Below are 19,616 nucleotides of genomic sequence, written 5' to 3' on the forward strand. Positions count from 1 at the left end.
ATGGAGAGAGGGTGAGAGAGAGAGAGAGAGGGTCAGAGAGAGGGTGAAGAGAGAGAGAGAGAGAGAGAGAGAGAGAGAGAGAGAGAGAGAGAGAGAGAGAGAGAGAGAGAGAGAGAGAGAGAGAGAGAGAGAGAGAGAGAGAAATTGTACACATAGCAGGATAGGTGTGTCAGGCTGTGCTGGGTGGGACTGGGTAGGGGGAGTATTCTCCTGATTCTCTGTCAGGAGGAGAAACATATTTTATAGATCATAATACATCCTTATCCAAACAGAACTGTAGAGATGGTACCTTTATTGAATCCAAACATTTGCTGCACATATTACCATAAAGTGTAGCCCCTAATACTAGGAGTTCTACTAAGAGGTCTGGACCTTTATGGCACAGCATGTAGTTCATTTGTATATGTAACTGCAGGTTCACTGGCGTGTGTGTGTGTTCTGGCCTGTGTGATTAACCAAGAGACAATAGCCATGCTGTGGTGGCAGCAGCTTCCCAAGAGATAACAGGACCTTCATTACAGTTCCTGTAAGGATGGCAGATTGTCCCTTTTTGGTGATGCAGATTGTCCCTTTTTGGTGATGGCAGATTGTCCTTTTTGGTGATGCAGATTGTCCTCTTTTGGTGATGGCAGATTGTCTCTTTTGGTGATGGCAGATTGTCCTTTTTGGTGATGGCAGATTGTCCCTTTTGGTGATGGCAGATTGTCTCTTTTTGGTGATGGCAGATTGTCTCTGTTTTGGTGATGGCAGATTGTCTCTTTTGGTGATGGCAGATTGTCTCTTTTGGTGACTTTTTGGTGATGGCAGATTGTCCCTTTTTGGTGATGGCAGATTGTCCCTTTTGGTGTCCCTTTTGGTGATGGCAGATTGTCTCTTTTTGGTGATGGCAGATTGTCCCTTTTTGGTGATGGCAGATTGTCCCTTTTTGGTGATGGCAGATTGTCCCTTTTTGGTGATGGCAGATTGTCCCTTTTTGGTGGGTGTGTGTGTGTCTGTGTGTGTCTCACAAGTCTTTCGCTGCTGTCATAAGCCTGCTGTCTCTGTATATATATATACTCTTACACACTCACCTGTCATGGCATTATAAGTGTGTGTGTGAGACGTGGGGGTCTAGTGTAAGCATGAGAGTGTGTGAGACAGTCAGGTTAGAGTGTGTGTGTGCTATTGTGTAACAGTACTAAGGTGTTCTATATATAGATCAGAGTTAACGACACAGACGGTTACTGCTGTTTTCCCTGCTGAGTTAGTTATGCAAGCTCCCCTCAAAATACCAGCACGGCTACGGTGCATGCACGCTCTGTCTCTCTCTCTCCCTCTCACACACACACACACAGACGCACAAACACACAAACGGTTGCACGCACACACAGAGAAATCCTTGAAAGACCGTTTTTGTTGTTTTCTCTTGAGTCTTCTCATTTGCATGATGTGCTGCTGTTCTGCTTGTCACGTGTCTCACACTCAATGACTCCTTTCAGGAGAAATGTCTTTACTCATGAAAGGCAGATGTGAAAGCAGCAGAGGGGAAGTGGATAAGGATATGCTTTCAACCTGTCCAGTTCTTTAAGATCAGTGGGAATGAAGGAAAGGAGACAAGGAGACAGTAGAGGAAATTACTAGAATATTGAGCTGCTGCCAGGGCCAGGTGATGTCTAACACCTGTTTTATCTGCCTTTGTTTCCCAGGGGAGCGTTTTCAGTGGTGCGCCGCTGTGTCAAACTTTGCACCGGCCAGGAATATGCTGCCAAAATCATCAATACCAAAAAGCTCTCAGCCAGAGGTGAGACACATACACCCACACACACACAAACAATATGTGCCAACTGTCAAATAGGTGCATGGTGGGTAAGCTGTGTGGTATCTGGTGAAATTATACGATATAAAGTTAGCTTTCCCATCCCTATGCTGTGTGTGTGTGTAGTGTAAGATATATATAAATGTATACAGTTGAAGTCGGAAGTTTACATAGACTTAGGTTGGAGTCATTAAAACAGTTTTTCAACCACTCCACAAATTTCTTGTTAACAAACTATAGTTTTGACAAGTGGGTTAGGACATCTACTTTGTGCATGACACAAGTAAATTTTCCAACAATTGTTTACAGACAGATTATTTAACTTATAATTCACTGTATCACAATTCCAGTGGGTCAGAAGTTTACATACACTAAGTTGACTGTGCTTTTAAACAGCTTGGAAAATTCCAGAAAATGATGTCATGGCTTTAGAAGCTTCTGATAGGCTAATTGACATCATTTGAGTCAATTGGAGGTGTACCTGTGGATGTATTTCAAGGCCTACCTTCAAACTCAGTGCCTCTGCTTGACATCATGGGAAAATCAAAATAAATCAGTCAAGACCTCAGAAACAACATTGTAGACCTCCACAAGTCTGGTTCATCCTTGTGAGCAATTTCCAAACGCCTGAAGGTACCACGTTAATCTGTATAAACAATAGTACGCAAATATAAACACCATGGGACCACGCAGCCGTCATACCGCTCAGGAAGGAGACACGTTCTGTCTCCTAGAGATGAGCGTACTTTGGTGCGAAAAGTGCAAATCAATCCCAGAACAACAGCAAAGGACCTTGTGAAGATGCTGGAGGAAACAGGTACAAAAGTATCTATATCCACAGTAAAACAAGTCCTATATCGACATCAACTGTATATACAGTAATAGTCAAAAGTTTAGACACACCTACTCATTCAAATTTTTTTTAACTATTTTCTACATTGTAAAACAATAGTGAAGACATCAAACTATGAAATAACACATATGGAATCATGTAGTAACCAAAAAAGTATTAAACAAATCAAAATATATTTTATATTTGAGATTCTTCAAAGTAGCCACCCTTTGCCTTGATGACAGCTTACACACTCTTAGCATTCTCTCAACCAGCTTCATGAGGTAGTCCCCTGAAATGCATTTCAATTAACAGTTGTGAATATATTTCCTTCTTAATGCGTTTGAGACAGTCAGTTGTGTTGTGACAAGGTAGGGTGGGTATACAGAAGATAGCCCTATTTGGTAAAAGACCAAGTCCATGTTATGGCAAAAACAGCTCAAATAAGCAAAGAGAAACAACAGTCCATCATTAAAATCAAATCAAATCCAATTTTATTTGTCACATACACATGGTTAGCAGATGTTAATGCGAGTGTAGCGAAATGCTTGTGCTTCTAGTTCCGACAATGCAGTAATATCTAACGAGTAATCTAACCTAACAATTTCACAACAACTACCTTATACACACAAGTGTAAAGGAATGAATAAGAATATGTACATAAAAAACTATATGAATGAGTGATGGTATAGAACGGCATAGGCAAGATGCAGTGGATGGTATAGAGTACAGTATATACATATGAGATGAGTAATGTCGGGTATGTAAACATTATATGAAGTGGCATTGTTTAAAGTGGCTAGTGATACATTTATTACATCAATTTTTCCATTATTAAAGTGGTTGGAGTTGAGTCAGTATGTTGGCAGCAGCCACTCAATATTAGTGATGGCTGTTTAACAGTCTGATGGCCTTGAGATAGAAGCTGTTTTTCAGTCTCTCGGTCCCAGCTTTGATGCACCTGTACTGACCTCGCCTTCTGGATGATAGCGGGGTGTACAGGCAGTGGCTCGGGTGGTTGTTGTCCTTGATGATCTTTTTGGCCTTCCTGTGACATCGGGTGGTGTAGGTGTCCTGGAGGGCAGGTAGTTTGCCCCCAGTGATGCGTTGTACGGACCTCACTACCCTCTGAAGAGCCTTACGGTTATGGGTGGAGCAGTTACCGTACCAGGCGGTGATACAGCCCGACAGGATGCTCTCGATTGTGCATCTGTAAAAGTTTGTGAGTGTTTTTGGTGACAAGCCGAATTTCTTCAGCCTCCTGAGGTTGAAGAGGCGCTGCTGCGCCTTCTTTGCCACGCTGTCTGTGTGGGTGGACCATTTCAGTTTGTCCATGATGTGTACCCCGAGGAACTTAAAACTTTCCACCCTCTCCACTACTGTCCCGTCGATGTGGATAGGGGGGTGTTCCCTCTGCTGTTTCCTGAAGTCCACGATCATCTCCTTTGTTTTGTTGACGTTGAGTGTGAGGTTTATTTTCCTGACGCCACACTCCGAGGGCCCTCACCTCCTCCCTATAGGCCGTCTCGTCGTTGTTGGTAATCAAGCCTACACTGTAGTGTCGTCTGCAAACTTGATGATTAAGTTGGAGGCGTGCATGGCCACGCAGTCGTGGGTGAACAGGGAGTACAGGAGAGAGCTGAGAACGCACCCTTGTTGGGCCCCAGTGTTGAGGATCAGCGGGGTGGAGATGTTGTTACCTACCCTCACACCTGGGGGCGGACCGTCAGGAAGTCTAGGACCAGTTGCACAGGGCGGGGTCGAGACCCAGGGTCTCGAGCTTGATGACGAGTTTGGAGGGTACTATGGTGTTAAATGCTGAGCTGTAGTCAATGAACAGCATTCATCACATAGGTATTCCTCTTGTCCAGATGGGTTAGGGAAGTGTGTCAGTGTGATGCGATTGCGTCGTCTGTGGACCTGTTGGGGCGGTAAGCAAATTGGAGTGGGTCTAGGGTGTCAGGTAGGGTGGAGGTGATATGGTCTCTTGACTAGTCTCTCAAAGCACTTCATGATGATGGAAGTGAGTGCTACGGGGCGGTAGTCATTTAGCTCAGTTACCTTAACTTTCTTGGAACAGGAACAATGGTGGCCCTCTTGAAGCATGTGGGAACAGCAGACTGGGTAAGGATTTGATTTGAATATGTCCGTAAACACACCAGCCAGTTGGTCTGCGCATGCTCTGAGGACGCGGTTCGGGATGAGGTCTGGGCCCCTGCAGCCTGCGAGGGTTGACACGTTTAAATGTTTTGCTCACGTCGGTTGCAGTGAAGGAGAGCCCGCAGGTTTTGGTAGGTTTTGATCATTTATCGCCCTCCAGGTTCCCTTGGAGAGTTCATCATGAGCTTGACGCCTGATAAGTTCCTTTCCTGAGGATGGCTCACCTCTCACAGTTCTGGTGACTTTAACCTCCCCACGTCTACCTTTGACTCATTCCTCTCTGCCTCCTTCTTTCCACTCCTCTCCTCTTTTGACCTCACCCTCTCACCTTCCCCCTCCCACAAGGCAGGCAATACGCTTGACCTCATCTTTACTAGATGCTGTTCTCCACTATCTCATTGCAACTCCCCTCCAAGTCTCCGACCACTACCTTGTATCCTTTTTCCCTCTCGCTCTCATCCAACATTCCCACACTGCCCCTACTCGGATGGTATCGCGCCGTCCCAACCTTCGCTCTCTCTCCCCGCTACTCCTCTCTTCATCCGTATCATCTCTTCCTCTGCTCAAACCTTCTCCAACCTATCTCCTGATTCTGCCTCCTCAACCCTCCTCTCCTCCCTTTCTGCATCCTTTGACTCTCTATGTCCCTATCCTCCAGGCCGGCTCGGTCCTCCCCTCCTGCTCCGTGGCTCGACGACTCATTGCGAGCTCACAGAACAGGGCTCCGGGCAGCCGAGCGGAAATGGAGGAAAACTCGCCTCCCTGCGGACTTGGCATCCTTTCACTCCCTCCTCTCTACATTCTCCTCTTCTGTCTCTGCTGCTAAAGCCAATTTCTACCACTCTAAATTCCAAGCATCTGCCTCTAACCCAGGAAGCTTTTGCCACCTTCTCCTCCCTCCTGAATCTCCTCCCCCGCTCCTCCCCCCTCTCCTCTCTGCTGATGACTTCGTCAAACCATTTGAAAAGAAGGTCGACGACATCCGATCCTCGTTTGCTAAGTCAAACGACACCGCTGGTTCGTGCTCACACTGCCCTACCCTGTGCTTGACCTCTTTCTCCCCTCTCTCTCCAGATGAAATCTCGCGTCTTGTGCGGCCGGCGCCAACAACAACCTGCCCGCTTGACCTATCCCCTCCTCTCTTCTCCAGACCATTTCCGGAGACCTTCTCCTTACCTCACTCGCTCATCAACTCATCCTTGACCGCTGGCTACGTCCCTTCCGTCTTCAAGAGAGCGAGAGTTGCACCCCTTCTGAAAAACCTACACTCGATCCCTCCGATGTCAACAACTACAGACCAGTATCCCTTTCTTTCTTTTCTCTCCAAACTCTTGAACGTGCCGTCCTTGCCAGCTCTCCTGCTATCTCTCTCAGAATGACCTTCTTGATCCAAATCAGTCAGGTTTCAAGACTAGTCATTCAACTGAGACTGCTCTTCTCTGTGTCACGGAGGCGCTCCGCACTGCTAAAGCTAACTCCTCTCCTCTGCTCTCATCCTTCTAGACCTATCGGCTGCCTTTGATACTGTGAACCATCAGATCCTCCTCTCCACCCTCTCGAGCCTGGGCATCTCCGGCGCGGCCCACGCTTGGATTGCGTCCTACCTGACACGGTCGCTCCTACCAGGGTGCGTGGCGAGAATCTGTCTCCGCACCACGTGCTCTCACCACTGGTGTCCCCCAGGCTCTGTTCTAGGCCCTCTCCTATTCTCGCTATACACCAAGTCACTTGGCTCTGTCATATCCTCACATGGTCTCTCCTATCATTGCTATGCAGACGACACACACATTAATCTTCTCCTTTCCCCCCTCTGATAATCAGGTGGTGAATCGCATCTTTGCATGTCTGGCAGACATATCAGTGTGGATGACGGATCACCACCTCAAGCTGAACTCGGCAAGACGGAGCTGCTCTTCCTCTCCGGGGAAGGACTGCCCGTTCCATGATCTCGCCATCACGGTTGACAACTCCATTGTGTCCTCCTCCCAGAGTGCTAAGAACTTGCGCTGATCCTGGACAACACCCTGTCGTTCTCACTAACATCAAGCGGTGACCCGTTCCTGTAGGTTCATGCTCTACAACATTCGCAGAGTACGACCCTGCCTCACGCAGGAAGCGGCGCAGGTCCTAATCCAGGCACTTGTCATCTCCCGTCTGGATTACTGCAACTCGCTGTTGGCTGGGCTCCCTGCCTGTGCCATAACCCCTACAACTCATCCAGAACGCCGCAGCCCGTCTGGTGTTCAACTTTCCCAAGTTCTCTCACGTCACCCCTGCCCTCCTCCGCTCTCTCCACTGGCTTCCAGTTGAAGCTCGCATCCACTACAAGACCATGGTGCTTGCCTACGGAGCTGTGAGGGGAACGGCACTCCGTACCTTCAGGCTCTGATCAGGCTACACCCAAAAAGGGCACTGCGTTCATCCACCTTCTGGCCTGCTCGCCTCCCTACCTCTGAGGAAGTACAGTTCCGCTCAGCCCAGTCAAAACTGTTCGCTGCTCTGGCACCCAATGGTGGAACAAACTCCCTCACGACGCCAGGTCAGCGGAGTCAATCACCACCTTCCGGAGACACCTGAAACCCACCTCTTTAAGGAATACCTAGGATAGGATAAAGTAATCCTTCTAACCCCCCCCCCTTTAAAGAGTTAGATGCACTATTGTAAAGTGGTTGTTCCACTGGATATCATAAGGTGAATGCATACCAATTTGTAAGTCGCTCTGGATAAGAGCGTCTGCTAAATGACTTAAATGTAAATGTAAATGTAAATGGTAGCAGGCCGTGTCAGTGGCACTGTAGTGTCCTCAAAGCGAGCAAAGAAGTTATTTAGTCTGTCTGGGAGCAAGACATCCTGGTCCGCAATGGGGCTGGTTTTCTTTTTATAGTCCGTGATTGACTGTAGACCCTGCCACATACCTCTCGTGTCTGAGCCGTTGAATTGCGACTCTATTTTGTCTCTATTCTGACGCTTAGCTTGTTTGATTGCCTTGCAGAGGGAGTAGCTACAATGTTTGTATTCGGTCATGTTTCCGGTCACCTTGCCCTGATTAAAAGCAGTGGTTCACGCTTTCAGTTTTGCGCGTTTCTGGTTTCTGGTTTGGGAATGTTTTAATAGACGCTGTGGGTATGACATCGCCGATGCACTTGCTAATAAACCCGCTCACCGAATCAGCATATACATCAATGTTGTTGTTCGCCGCAATGCGGAACATATCCCAGTCCACGCGATCGAAGCAATCTTGAAGCGTGGAATCCGATTTGTCAAACCAGCGTTGAACTGACCTGAGCGCGGGAGCTTCCTGTTTTGGTTTCTGTCTATAGGCAGGGAGCAACTAAATGGATTCGTGGTCAGATTTTCCGAAAGGAGGGCGGGGGAGGGCCTTATATGCGTCGYGGAAGTTAGAATAACAATGATCTGGGGTTTTGCCAGCCCTGGTTGCATAATCGATATGCTGATAGAATTTAGGGAGCCTTGTTTTCAGATTAGCCTTGTTAAAATATCCAGCTACAATAAATGCAGCCTCAGGATATGTGGTTTCCAGTTTACATAGAGTCAAATGAAGTTCGTTCAGAGCCATCGATGTGTCTGCTTGGGGGGGATATATGCGGCTGTGGTTATAATCGAAGAGAATTCTCTCGGTAGATAAGACATGAAGGTCAGTCAATACGGAAAATATCAAGAACTTTGAAAGTTCCTTCAAGTGCAATCACAAAAACCATCAAGCGCTATGATGAAACTGTCTCTCATGAAGATCGCCACAGGAAATGAAGACCCAGAGTTACCTCTGCTGTGGAGGATAAGTTCATTAGAGTTACCAGCCTCAGAAATTGCAGCCCAAATAAATGCTTCACAAAGTTCAAGTAACAGACACATCTCAACATCAACTGTTCAGAGGAGACTGCGTGAATCAGGCCTTCATGGTCGAAATTGCTGCAAAGAAAGCACTACTAAAGGACACCAATAAGAAGAAGAAGAGACTTGCTTGGGCCAAGACACACAAGAAATTAACATTAGACCGGTGAAAATCTGTCAAATTTTAGATTTTTGTTTCCAACCACCATGTCTTTCTGAGATGCAGATTAGATGAACGGATGATCTCTGCATGTGGGGTTGCCACCGTGAAGCATGGAGGAGGAGGTGTGATGGTGTGGGGGTGCTTTGCTGGTAACACTATCTGTGATTTATTTAGAATTCAAGGCACATTTAACCAGCATGGCTACCATAGCATTCTACAACGATACGCCATCCCATCTGGTTTGTGCAGAGTGGGACTATCAATTGTTTTTCAACAGCACAATGACCCAACACACCTCCAGGCTGTGTAATGGCTATTTGACCAAGAACCAGAGCGATGGAGTGCTGCATCAGATGACCTGGCCTCCACAATCACCTGACCTCAACCCAATTGAGATGGTTTGGGATGAGTTGGACTGCAGAGTGAAGGAAAAGCAGCCAAAAGTGCTCAGCATATGTGGGAACTCCTTCAAGACTGTTGGAAAGGCATTCCAGGTGAAGCTGGTTGAGAGAATGCGAAGAGTGTGCAAACCTGTCATCAAGGCAAAGGGTGGCTACTTTTAAGAATCTCAAATATAAAACATATTTGGATTTGTTTAACACTTATTTGGTTACTACATTATTCAATATGTGTTATTTCATAGTTTTGATGTCTTCACTATTATTTTACATTGTAGAAAATAGTAAAAATAATCTACACAAATTGAAGTGGATTTAACAAGTGACTACAATAAGGGATCATAGTTTTCACCTGGATTCATTTAGTCAGTCTGTCATGGAAAGAGCAGGTGTTCATAATGTTTTATACACTCAGTGTGTGTTTATTTATATATATATATATATATATATATGTATATGTATATGTGTGTGTGTGTGTGTGTGTGTGTGTTGCAGAGAGAATGAGAGAGAGAATGAGAGACAGAGAGAGTGAGCTATGGAGAGAGAATGATATAGAGATAGAGAGACAGAGAATGAGAGAGAGAGAGAGGGAGGGATGGAGAGAGAATGATATAGAGATAGACAAGAAATGGAGAGAGAGAGGAGGAGAGAGAGGATGATATAGAGATTAGATACAGAGAATAGAGAAGAGCGGGATGGATGAGAGGAATATATGAATAGAGAACAGAGAATGAGACAAGAGAGTGAGCTATGGAGAGAGAATGATATAGAATAGGAGAGACAGAGAATGAGAGAGAGAGAGAGGAGGATGGAGAAGAATGATATAGGATAGAGACAGAGAATGAGAGAGAGAGAGGAGGATGGAGAGAGAATGAATAGAGACTAGAGACAGAGAATGAGAGAGAGAGGGGAGGTAATGGAGAGAAGAGAGATAATATTAGAGATACGGAGACAGAGATGAGAGACGAGAGCGGGAGGGATGAGCAGAGAATGATATAGAGATAGAGAGACAGAGAATGAGAGAGAGAGAGGGAGGGATGGAGAGAGAATGATATAGAGATAGATAGACAGAGAATGAGAGAGAGAGAGGGAGGGATGGAGAGAGAATGATATAGAGATAGAGAGACAGAGAATGAGAGAGAGAGGGAGGGATAGAGAGAGAATGATATAGAGATAGACAGACAGAATGAGTAGTCTGCTCATCAGTAGCTCAAGCTAACAAGAGAAAGCAGATGCATTTGGCTGATTGATCCTTTTCCTCACACTGCCTCTAAATGTGTGTGTGTGCGTGATTGTGTGTGTGCGTGTATGCGTGTGTCTATATATATGTGTGTGTGTGTGTGTGTGTGTGTGTGTGTGCTTCTGGTGTCCTCGATCTGCAATCTCACATTAACATATTTGAGATGTCGCTTGATTCTACAGAGTGAGACAGTAATTTATGCTCCTCCTGATAGAGAGAGAGAGACAGAGAGAGCGAGAGAAAGAGAGAAGGGGAGAGAAAGGGCAGAGAGAGAGAGGGAATGAGGGAGAGAGGGAGAGAGAGAATGAGGGAGAGAGAGAGAATGAGGGAGAGAGAGAATGAGAGAATGAGGGAGAGAGGGAGAGAGAAGGGGAGAGAGAGAGCAGAGCGAAAGGGCAGAGAGAGAGAGAGAATGAGGGAGAGGGAGAGAGAGAATGAGGGAGAGAGAGTAGAACCGTTTCTACTGCCAACAGATATGGCACGACAACCTCTGAAGCTCTTCATTTAGAGACAAGGGGCTGCATCTCAATCATGTACAGTCGCTGACCCTACCTTTCCCTCGTCTCCTCCACCATCTGCAAAGGTCTGAATAACTAAAAGAGCTCGTCATCCATATTCTAGTTTCCTCAGCTCAGAGGATGAAGAGAACAGGAAGAGAGGAGACAAGGAGAGGGTGGAGAGGACACAAGTAAATGAGGACACAGGCACACACAAACACATAGAACACTCATATTTTGGTAGACTGTAAATCTGCCCTATAAATATGAAATTATAACTTTCTGCCTCAAACAATATTAAAACACTAAATTAAACACTGAGGGCTTGGCTAGGCTATCCCCTCTCATACTGAGAACACACACACACACTTCACATGAGGCTAGTAAGATGCACCTGATTGTCAGCTGTTTCTAGCCAATAGGAGATATCTTATGACGAGAGAGAGAGGTGTGTATTAATAATAATAATAATATGGTGCTTATATTTGTCCTATTTCACACATGTACAAGTGTGTTTAAAAAAACATGTGAATTGGAAATGTGTATATGCCAACACCCCCTGAGAGACTGGCGTCATAGTCACCGTTGTCCAGCGCCCCTTAAGAGCATCAACACATTTTTCAGCTAGGGCATTCGAACTAACAACCTTTCAGTTACTGTCCAAATGCTGTAGCCGCAAGGCTACCTGCAGCCCTGTTCAGTCAGGTGGAACTAGAACCTTCAAAATGACGAAGATAGACATGTAACAACTAGAGCCCATCTGATGTTCCCTAATCTGCATGATAGACAATCATATTGGTTCTACACAATACATTTATTTCCTGGTATAACTGGGCTAGGCTGAACAGGCTCCTGGTAGAACTGAGCTAGGCTTAACAGGCTCCTGGTAGAACTGGGCTAGGCTGAACAGGCTCCTGGTAGAACTGGGCTAGGCTGAACAGGCTCTGGTATAACTGGGCTTAAGGCTTAACAGGTCTCTGGTAGAACTGGGCTAGGCTTAACAGGCTCCTGGTAGAACTGGGCTAGGCTGAACAGGCTCCTGTATAACTGGGCTAGGCTAACAGCGCTCCTGGTACAATGGGCTAGCTGAACAGGCTCTGATACAACTGGGCTAGGCTAACAGGCTCCTGGTTATAACTGGTAGCTGAACAGGCTCCTGATACAAATGGGCTAGGCTGAACAGGCTCCTGGTAGAACTGGCGCTGAGGCTGAAACGCTCTGTAAACTGGCTGGCTGAACAGGTCTGTGAAGGCTAGGCTGAACAGCTCCTGGTTAGAACTGGGCTAGGCTGAACAGGCTCCTGGTAGAACTGGCTAGGCTGAACAGGCTCCTGGTAGAACTGGCTAGGCTGAACAGGCTCCTGGTAGAACTGAGCTAGCTGAACAGGCTCCTGGTAGAAACTGGCTAGGCTTAACAGGCTCCTGGTAGAACTGGCTTAGGCTGAACAGGCTCCTGGTAGAACTGGCTAGGCTTAACAGGCTCCTGGTAGAACTGGGCTGGCTGAACAGGCTCCTGGTAGAACTGGCTAGCTTAACAGGCTCCTGGTAGAACTGGCTAGGCTGAACAGGCTCCTGTAAAACGGGCTAGTGAACAGGCTCCTGGTAGTAACTGGGCTAGCTGAACAGGCTCTGGTTAAATGGGCTAGCTGAACAGGCTCCTGGTAGAACTGGCTAGGCTGAACAGGCTCCTGCTAGAACTGCTAGGCTGGGAACATGGCTCTGGTAGAACTGGGCTAGGTGAACAGGCTCTGGTAGAACTGGCTAGGCTTAACAGGCTCCTGGTAGAACTGGCTAGGCTGAAAGGCTCCTGGTAGAACTGGCTAGGCTGAAACAGGCTCTGGTATAACTGGGCTAGGCTGAACTGGCTGGGTTGTATTGTGTAGAGCTTTAGTACCATTACTAAGTTTGTCAGTGGACAGTGTAACTGACACAGCAGATCTTGTATTACACTGGCATCCACCATGTACAAAAAAAAAAACTTTAAATGAGTTTTAAGGTACTGGGGCTGTCTAGTGGTAGGGCTTCTGGCCACACCCCTGGAAGCGTGGGTTCAAACCAGATTGCACTTTCCATTCTAATTTGGTGCCAGCTGACCATCTGAGGAATGGTCAGGGAACAGCCAGCCACATCCCAGACCCTGGTGTGAGAACCACTGGTCTAGAGGAGGAGTGGAGCTGACTCTGACAGACCTTAAACATCTGGGATATCTAGGATTATTTACATACACTTTCCTACGGGAAAAATAGGTTGTGTGCGCCAATATTGATTCCTCTTTATTTCAACTTCAATATCTCTCTTCTCTCTATTGTAATTATTATGTATCCCCATTACTTCCAGCAGCAAGGGCAGCAGCTACTCTTCCTGGGGTTTATTATGGATCCCCATTACTTCCTGCCAAGGCAGCAGCTACGCTTCCTGGGGTTTATTATGGATCCCCATTACTTTCTTAAAAGGCAGCAGCTACTCTTCCTGGAGTTTATTATGGATCCCCATTACTTCCTGCCAAGGCAGCAGCTACGCTTCCTGGGGTCCGGAAAAATTAAGGCAGTTATACAATTTCAAAAACATTACAATATATTAATTACAGAATTCATAACACACTAAGTGTGTGCCCTCAGAACCGTTCTCCACTACCACATATCTATTCTTTATCTCTCCCCTCCTCTGTTCTACTCCTCCCCCTCTCCCTCCATCCCTCCATCTGAAGCTATAGTAAGGGGAGTTAATATGGGGCAGTTGAAACCCTCAGGGTATCCACTGTATATACAACACACTGTGTGTGTGGGCAAGTGTGTGTGTGTGTGCACATGCATATATTGATGGGGACTTTATATTCTAAAACATTGCTCGCCTCCTGTTGAATACACTTATATTAAACCTCTGATTTCCTCCTTCGTGGTAATGATATGATATATCATATTGTACCATATTATGAAATCATTGTATCAAGATTTTATCTTCTTATTCTCTCCTCAGATCACCAGAAGCTGGAGAGGGAAGCCAGGATCTGCAGATTGCTCAAACACTCCAACATCGGTCAGTACTTGTAACTCTCTCCCTGCTGCTGGTGCTGCTGCAGCACAGGAATAGAATAGAGAATGCTTTCTGCTGACGTTCTCAACCCATCCCTGTCTGTCTCTCTCTTTCTCTCTCTCTCTCTCTAGTTCGTCTCCATGACAGCATATCAGAGGAGGGCTTTCACTACCTTCTGTTTGACTTGTGAGTGGCAGTGCTCTCCTCCCTCTCTCATCCCTCTCTCCTCCCTCTCTCCTCCCTCTCTCATCCCTCTCTCCTCCCTCTCTCATCCCTCTCTCCTCCCTCTCTCATCCCTCTCTCATCCCTCTCTCATCCCTCTCTCCTCCCTCTCTCATCCCTCTCTCATCCCTCTCTCCTCCCTCTCTCCTATCTTGTGTCTATCTCTCTCGCTCTCCTCTATCTTAGTCTGTCTGCACTCTGCACCTCTCACCAGCCACCTATTAGAAGCCGTTCTGTGTGTGTGATTGTGTGCATGTGTGTGACTGTTTGTGTGTGCGACTGGAGTATGATGAAGCTGCATGACTTGTAAGTTATGGTTCGTCCAGGTAGTAGTAGCTATAGGAGCCGTAATAGAGTAGCGACAGCCGGCTTTCTGGTAGAAGTGCAGTCACAAGCCATCCTTCCTTTTGGTGTTTTTTTTCTATTTGTGGGTAACAGTGTTGGTGTGTGTGTCACTCAGGTGTATGTTAATCTGTGTTTCTGTTAGGCCTGCTGTGAACTGTGAATACTTAGGAAGAGATCCAAATTTTTTGTCTGTCTGTCTCTGTCTGTCTGTCTGTCTGTCTGTCTGTCTGTCTGGTCTGTCTGTCTGTCTGTCTGTCTGTCTCTGTCTGTCTGTCTGTCTGTCTGTCTGTCTGTCTGTTGTCCTGTTCTGCTGCTCTGTCTGTCTGTCTGTCTGTTCTGTCTGTCTGTCCTGTCTGCTGTCTGTCTGCTGTCTGTCTGTCTGCTCTGTCGTCTTCTTGTTGACAGTCTGGCTGTGAAGGTGAGATGTCTAACTTGGTGGCTTTACCTGTGTTTTTTTTTATATAAACCAACGGCATAATAAAAAATGAGAACAGGTTCTCTCTCTGACTTTCATTTCTTATTCTTTTTAGCATAGCCGTTGCCATGAGTCGGGCAACACCTACCAGTCTAGGAGAGACAGAGATGCTTGGCAGAGGACATGGGAAAGGTAGGAAAAAATCAGAAACAGACACGCTAGGGTGAGAGCAATGCAGCTAGGATTTCACACACACCGCTGCCGATAGAATATATGTATCTCTCTCTCTCTCTCTTCCCTCTATCTCTCATCTCCCTCTCCTCCCGTTCCTCTCTCTCTCTCCCATTCCTCTCTTCTCGCTCCCGCCTCCTGCCCACACAACAACAACCACCTCCAAGTCAAATTCCTGAGGGGCAAGGCTGTGTCGGTCTGTGTGTGTGTGTGCGTCTGTGCGTGTCTGGTGTGCTGTGGGCAACGCTATGGGAGAAGTGCGTCACAAGTGCAGCATGAAGAGGATAATTGCATGTAACGCAAGATGGAAGCATAAGGAGAGGATGAAAGTTGAGAACGGAGAGAGGGAAAAGGAGCGAAGTCAGAGAGAGAGAGAGAGGAGAGGAAAAGGGAGCGGGAGAGAATAGAGAGAGAGAGGAGAAGTGAGATGAGAGGGAAGACGAGTAGAGGAAGAGGATGGAGAGAGTAAAGGAAAGGGGGATAGATAGCGACCGCTGGACGAGAGAAAGAGGGAGGGTAGAAAGGTAGTACCTGGAAGTACGACGCTATCGCTTGTGTGTAAGATAATCTAGACGCCATGCGTAGTGGCGCATGGGGGTTGGCTTTAATGCCGATTTATACCTGGTACCACTGACACACGACGCAGTTGTTAACACTGCCCACTCGTACACACAGGACACTGCAGAGTTTAACAACAAACAGAGGCGACTTGAGTTTTCACACAGACACTAGTGTTAACAAACCTGACACTATGTTGCTACATCACACTCATCGATAGAATAACATACACACACTTCATCGCGCAACACACGCATAGTCCTGCCAAAAACTAGCGCTCTCGCAACTTACACTCATGCATATCACACACACAGCGGAGGGGGATGTCCTCGTTAGGCTGGAAAACACCAGGACTCTAGCAAGGATAGTTCTCTAACCTATGCGATCAGTACTCGAGCTAGTTTAGCAACTGAGCAAGCACGCGCAGACATCTCACGTCTGGTGGCAGGGAAGTCAGTACACTGTGTGATCGACTGTCGATGTGACGTAGTTGTGTATGATGCCAATGATATTGTGTTGTTGTGCGTATGTGCGACACTGATGCTAGTTAGGCTACCTGGGGACACTACGACTACTTCGACACACGAGACAGGCAGGCGGATGCACGACTATTTTAGCTCAAACTCACGCGGGACAAGAATAGGTTCTCTGGGAAACCGGTGCGGGAAGAGGCCGAGCACATGATAGGCAAAGGAGTGCGGATGGAAGGCGCAAAGGAGGCGGCGCGGTGAAGGGATGGGAAGGAGGAGCAGCGAGGGATTGATGTCGTCGTTAGGGTCGGAACCCCCTCGCAGGGAAGGCGGTGCGTGACGGAATAGCGTTCTGCTTGGTTGGCTTGCCAATGGAGGACTAAGTGCTGCACTGCAGGGAGTTTAGTTGTTGTGTGTGTGTGTGTGATGCATCGTATGTGTGTGTGGCGTATGTGCGTGGATTGCAGAGGCCTTATAAGCGATGGAACTGAGCATGTGTCTAAAGAGGAGGAGTGGTTAATTAATAGGCAAATCTCCTTGGATAATCGGGAGAGGAGAATGAAACAGAGGAGAGGTCGACGGCGTATATGAGACAGGGGAAGGGCGAAGAGGTGAGGATGTAGACATAGAGGAAGAGGAGGGTGAGGATGAGAGAAGGAGGGAAGAGGCAGCGGGAGAACACGTCGCTGAGGATGAGAGAAGGAGGAAGAGGAGAGGGTGGTGGAGGGGATGCAGAGAAGGACGGATATGGAGGGATCCATGGAGCAGTTGAGGATGAGAGAAGGGGAGCGAAGGACGGAGAGGGGGATAAGAAGAAGGTAGGCAGGAGAGGGGACCGGATGAGATGAGAGAAGAAGGAGGTAAGAGGGGCGAGGCTGAGAGAAGAAGACAGGCCAGGGAAGAGGGTGGGAGGATTGAGAGAAGAAGAAGGAGGGAAGAGGAGCAAGGGGAGGGATGCAGAGCAGAGGGCGCACATAAGAAGTGAAGGTTGCAGGAAGTTTAAAAGGCCGGAATTAATATGGCCCTCGGAAGCAGGAACGCGAATGGGACCACGGTAGAGCGCGTCAGGGCCAGACGCGTATACTTCTCTTTGTTCCCGATACAGCGCGAGAAGTGTGTCATTTAAGCGGAGAGGAAAGAGGGAGAGAGCGATTTTCATCCTCTTGTGGACTGCTAGAGACGGTTGAGAAGGCTCGGTGATATGTACGAGGACTCGCATACCTAATGAGGTTGTCATCTGGCAGTCTTTGGCATCCTTCTTTTAAGCAGCGCATTAGCGAGGGAGGGGACGGACGAGAGGGATGAGAGAGGGAGGCAGACGCGTTGATTCGCTCGAGAGAAGAGGGATGGAGAATTGAGTTGCGAGGAGCAAGCACAGCGCGATGAGTTTGTATGAGTCCCTGGAGTCAGAGAGCACACTCCGCCACCTCTTCTACCAAGTCAACTCGCAGAAGGTGTAGTGGCCACCCCCGTTGTATATTACTTCCCCCGCTGTGGCCTTTCTGATTCGTCCTCATGCCTGTCAATCGGAGATTTTCGCATACTAAGAGATGCAGACGACGTAGAGAAATGAGAGAGCAGACAGGGATTGGGCTTAGGTCTGCGGATCGGCGCTGCAGTGCTTGAGGACGTCAGGAGGAAAACATATTCTGGCTGACATGAAATTCCTCTGACTTCGATTTATTGTGGTTTGTGGGCGGCTGTGCATGTTCAGCCCCAGCAGCAGAGAGAGAGAGGGTTACAGGTACTGACCGACTATTTGGATCGGTGTTTGGAGGCAATCTGACAGTTCTGGCTTCCCTCTCCAGCTTCTGGTGATACTGAGGATGAGATAAGAGAGATAAAATCTTGATACCCAGGTATGATTATCATCAATATGGTAACATATATGAATATATCATATCATTAGCATCATCCAGACGAAGGAGGAAAACTAGAGGTTTAATAGTATTTATTGCTGTATGCATACTTTCCAATGTCATTCAATTTTGTCTAGTCCTTGTCTTCCTGGGCTTATTTCTCCCAGGAGAGGAGGCGAGGGGTAGGGTGCTGTTTTTAGGGCAATTATTTGAGGCGGCAAAGTAAGGGGCTCAGTAACTCAATACGAGAGTCGTCGCCCATCACAATGCTTAGGGCTCGCATTTATTGGGAAAAAGTAATTGTGCACGAGGGCGGATACACAAAGACACATTGCTAAAACACACACACCAGTGGGGGTAATGGTGATTAGCTTGCTTTGAGTGGATATCGGCAGGAAGGTAATCGGGGATTCATAATAAACCCAGGGAAGAGTGAGCTGCTGCCTTGGCAGGCAGTAATTCTCGCTCGTCTCTGAGGTTTTCAGACTGCCATGCTCCGGATACTTAAGGCTATTCCTCTACTTCTACCTTCATTGCTTCAGAGTCCTTGTAGGTGGAGGGAATGAAGGGGAGGAGTTAGACAGAAGAGGAGGTGGAGGAGATCATAAGAATAGATATGCTGAGTAGTGGAGTACGTTTTCTGTAGGGCGACACCACTCTAAGTTGTGTTTATGATTTTTTGTATACTTATATATTGTCACATGTTTTTTGAAACATTGTAGGTTATTCACTGTCTGTATGGATTTCTTGGTTTCGCGCGAGCCTCCAGGAAGGTTACCGGTGTCTTGCTCTCTGAGCTTGCTGCCTGTGCAGTGATGTACATGGGGCGGATTGCATTAATTCAACTCCAGGAGAGTAGCTGCTTCCGCCTTTTTAACGAGACGTACCATGGGGATCCATACTAAAGCCCAAGGAAGCGTAAGTGGCTGCTTGGCTTAGGACAAAGTAATCGGGGCATTCCTATAATCTCTTAACCGCCCCCAGGGAAGATGTAGTCCCTCCTGGACCATTGCGCAGGTAAGTAGAAGTGTGTGGAGTCCTATAATAGAATACCAAATAGAGAGAAAGAGAGATATTGAAGTTGAAATACAGAGGAAATCAATATTGGTCTGCTCGCCACACACCTTATCTCTCACTTCGTTCCTGTTAGGCATAATTTGTGTATGTTAAACTAGTTGCCTAGATATCGCGCCAGATGTTAGACTGGTCCGTGTCAGAGGTTAGCGGCTCCACTCCTCCTCGGTGAACATAGTTGGTTTCCACACCCGCCCCGGGTCCTGGGATTGTTGGCTGGCTGTCTCCCATGACCTAATTTCCCTGGCCAGATGGGTCAGCTCTGGGCACCGAAATTTAGAGATGGAATTTATCAGTGCATAGTCTGGGGTTTTCCTCTTTCTCGTGTGCTTTTGTCCTCTATTTCCTTCTGCAAAACCTTAATTCGCCACGCTTCCAGGGGTGTGGTCGAGAAAGTCCCCTTATCCACTCAGACCTAGCCCTCCAGTAACCTTTTCCTTTCTATTTAAATTCTCTATGTTATAATCTCATCT

At 47.2% G+C, this 19,616-nt stretch overlaps 1 protein-coding gene across 1 annotated transcript in view; it reads left to right on the top strand.

The window, feature by feature from the left end:
* Positions 1 to 19,616, top strand: part of LOC111960905 (calcium/calmodulin-dependent protein kinase type II subunit beta-like) — a 74,154-nt gene that overhangs the window by 972 nt on the left and 53,566 nt on the right. Inside the window, exons 2-4 of the mRNA XM_070439553.1 lie at positions 1,686 to 1,780; positions 13,913 to 13,972; positions 14,101 to 14,155. Of these exons, the coding sequence (XP_070295654.1) occupies positions 1,686 to 1,780; positions 13,913 to 13,972; positions 14,101 to 14,155 (210 nt within the window). The remainder of the gene's footprint in view (positions 1 to 1,685; positions 1,781 to 13,912; positions 13,973 to 14,100; positions 14,156 to 19,616) is intronic.

This window comes from Salvelinus sp. IW2-2015, linkage group LG4q.1:29 (assembly GCF_002910315.2).
Source record: "Salvelinus sp. IW2-2015 linkage group LG4q.1:29, ASM291031v2, whole genome shotgun sequence".
Taxonomy (NCBI): domain Eukaryota; kingdom Metazoa; phylum Chordata; class Actinopteri; order Salmoniformes; family Salmonidae; genus Salvelinus; species Salvelinus sp. IW2-2015.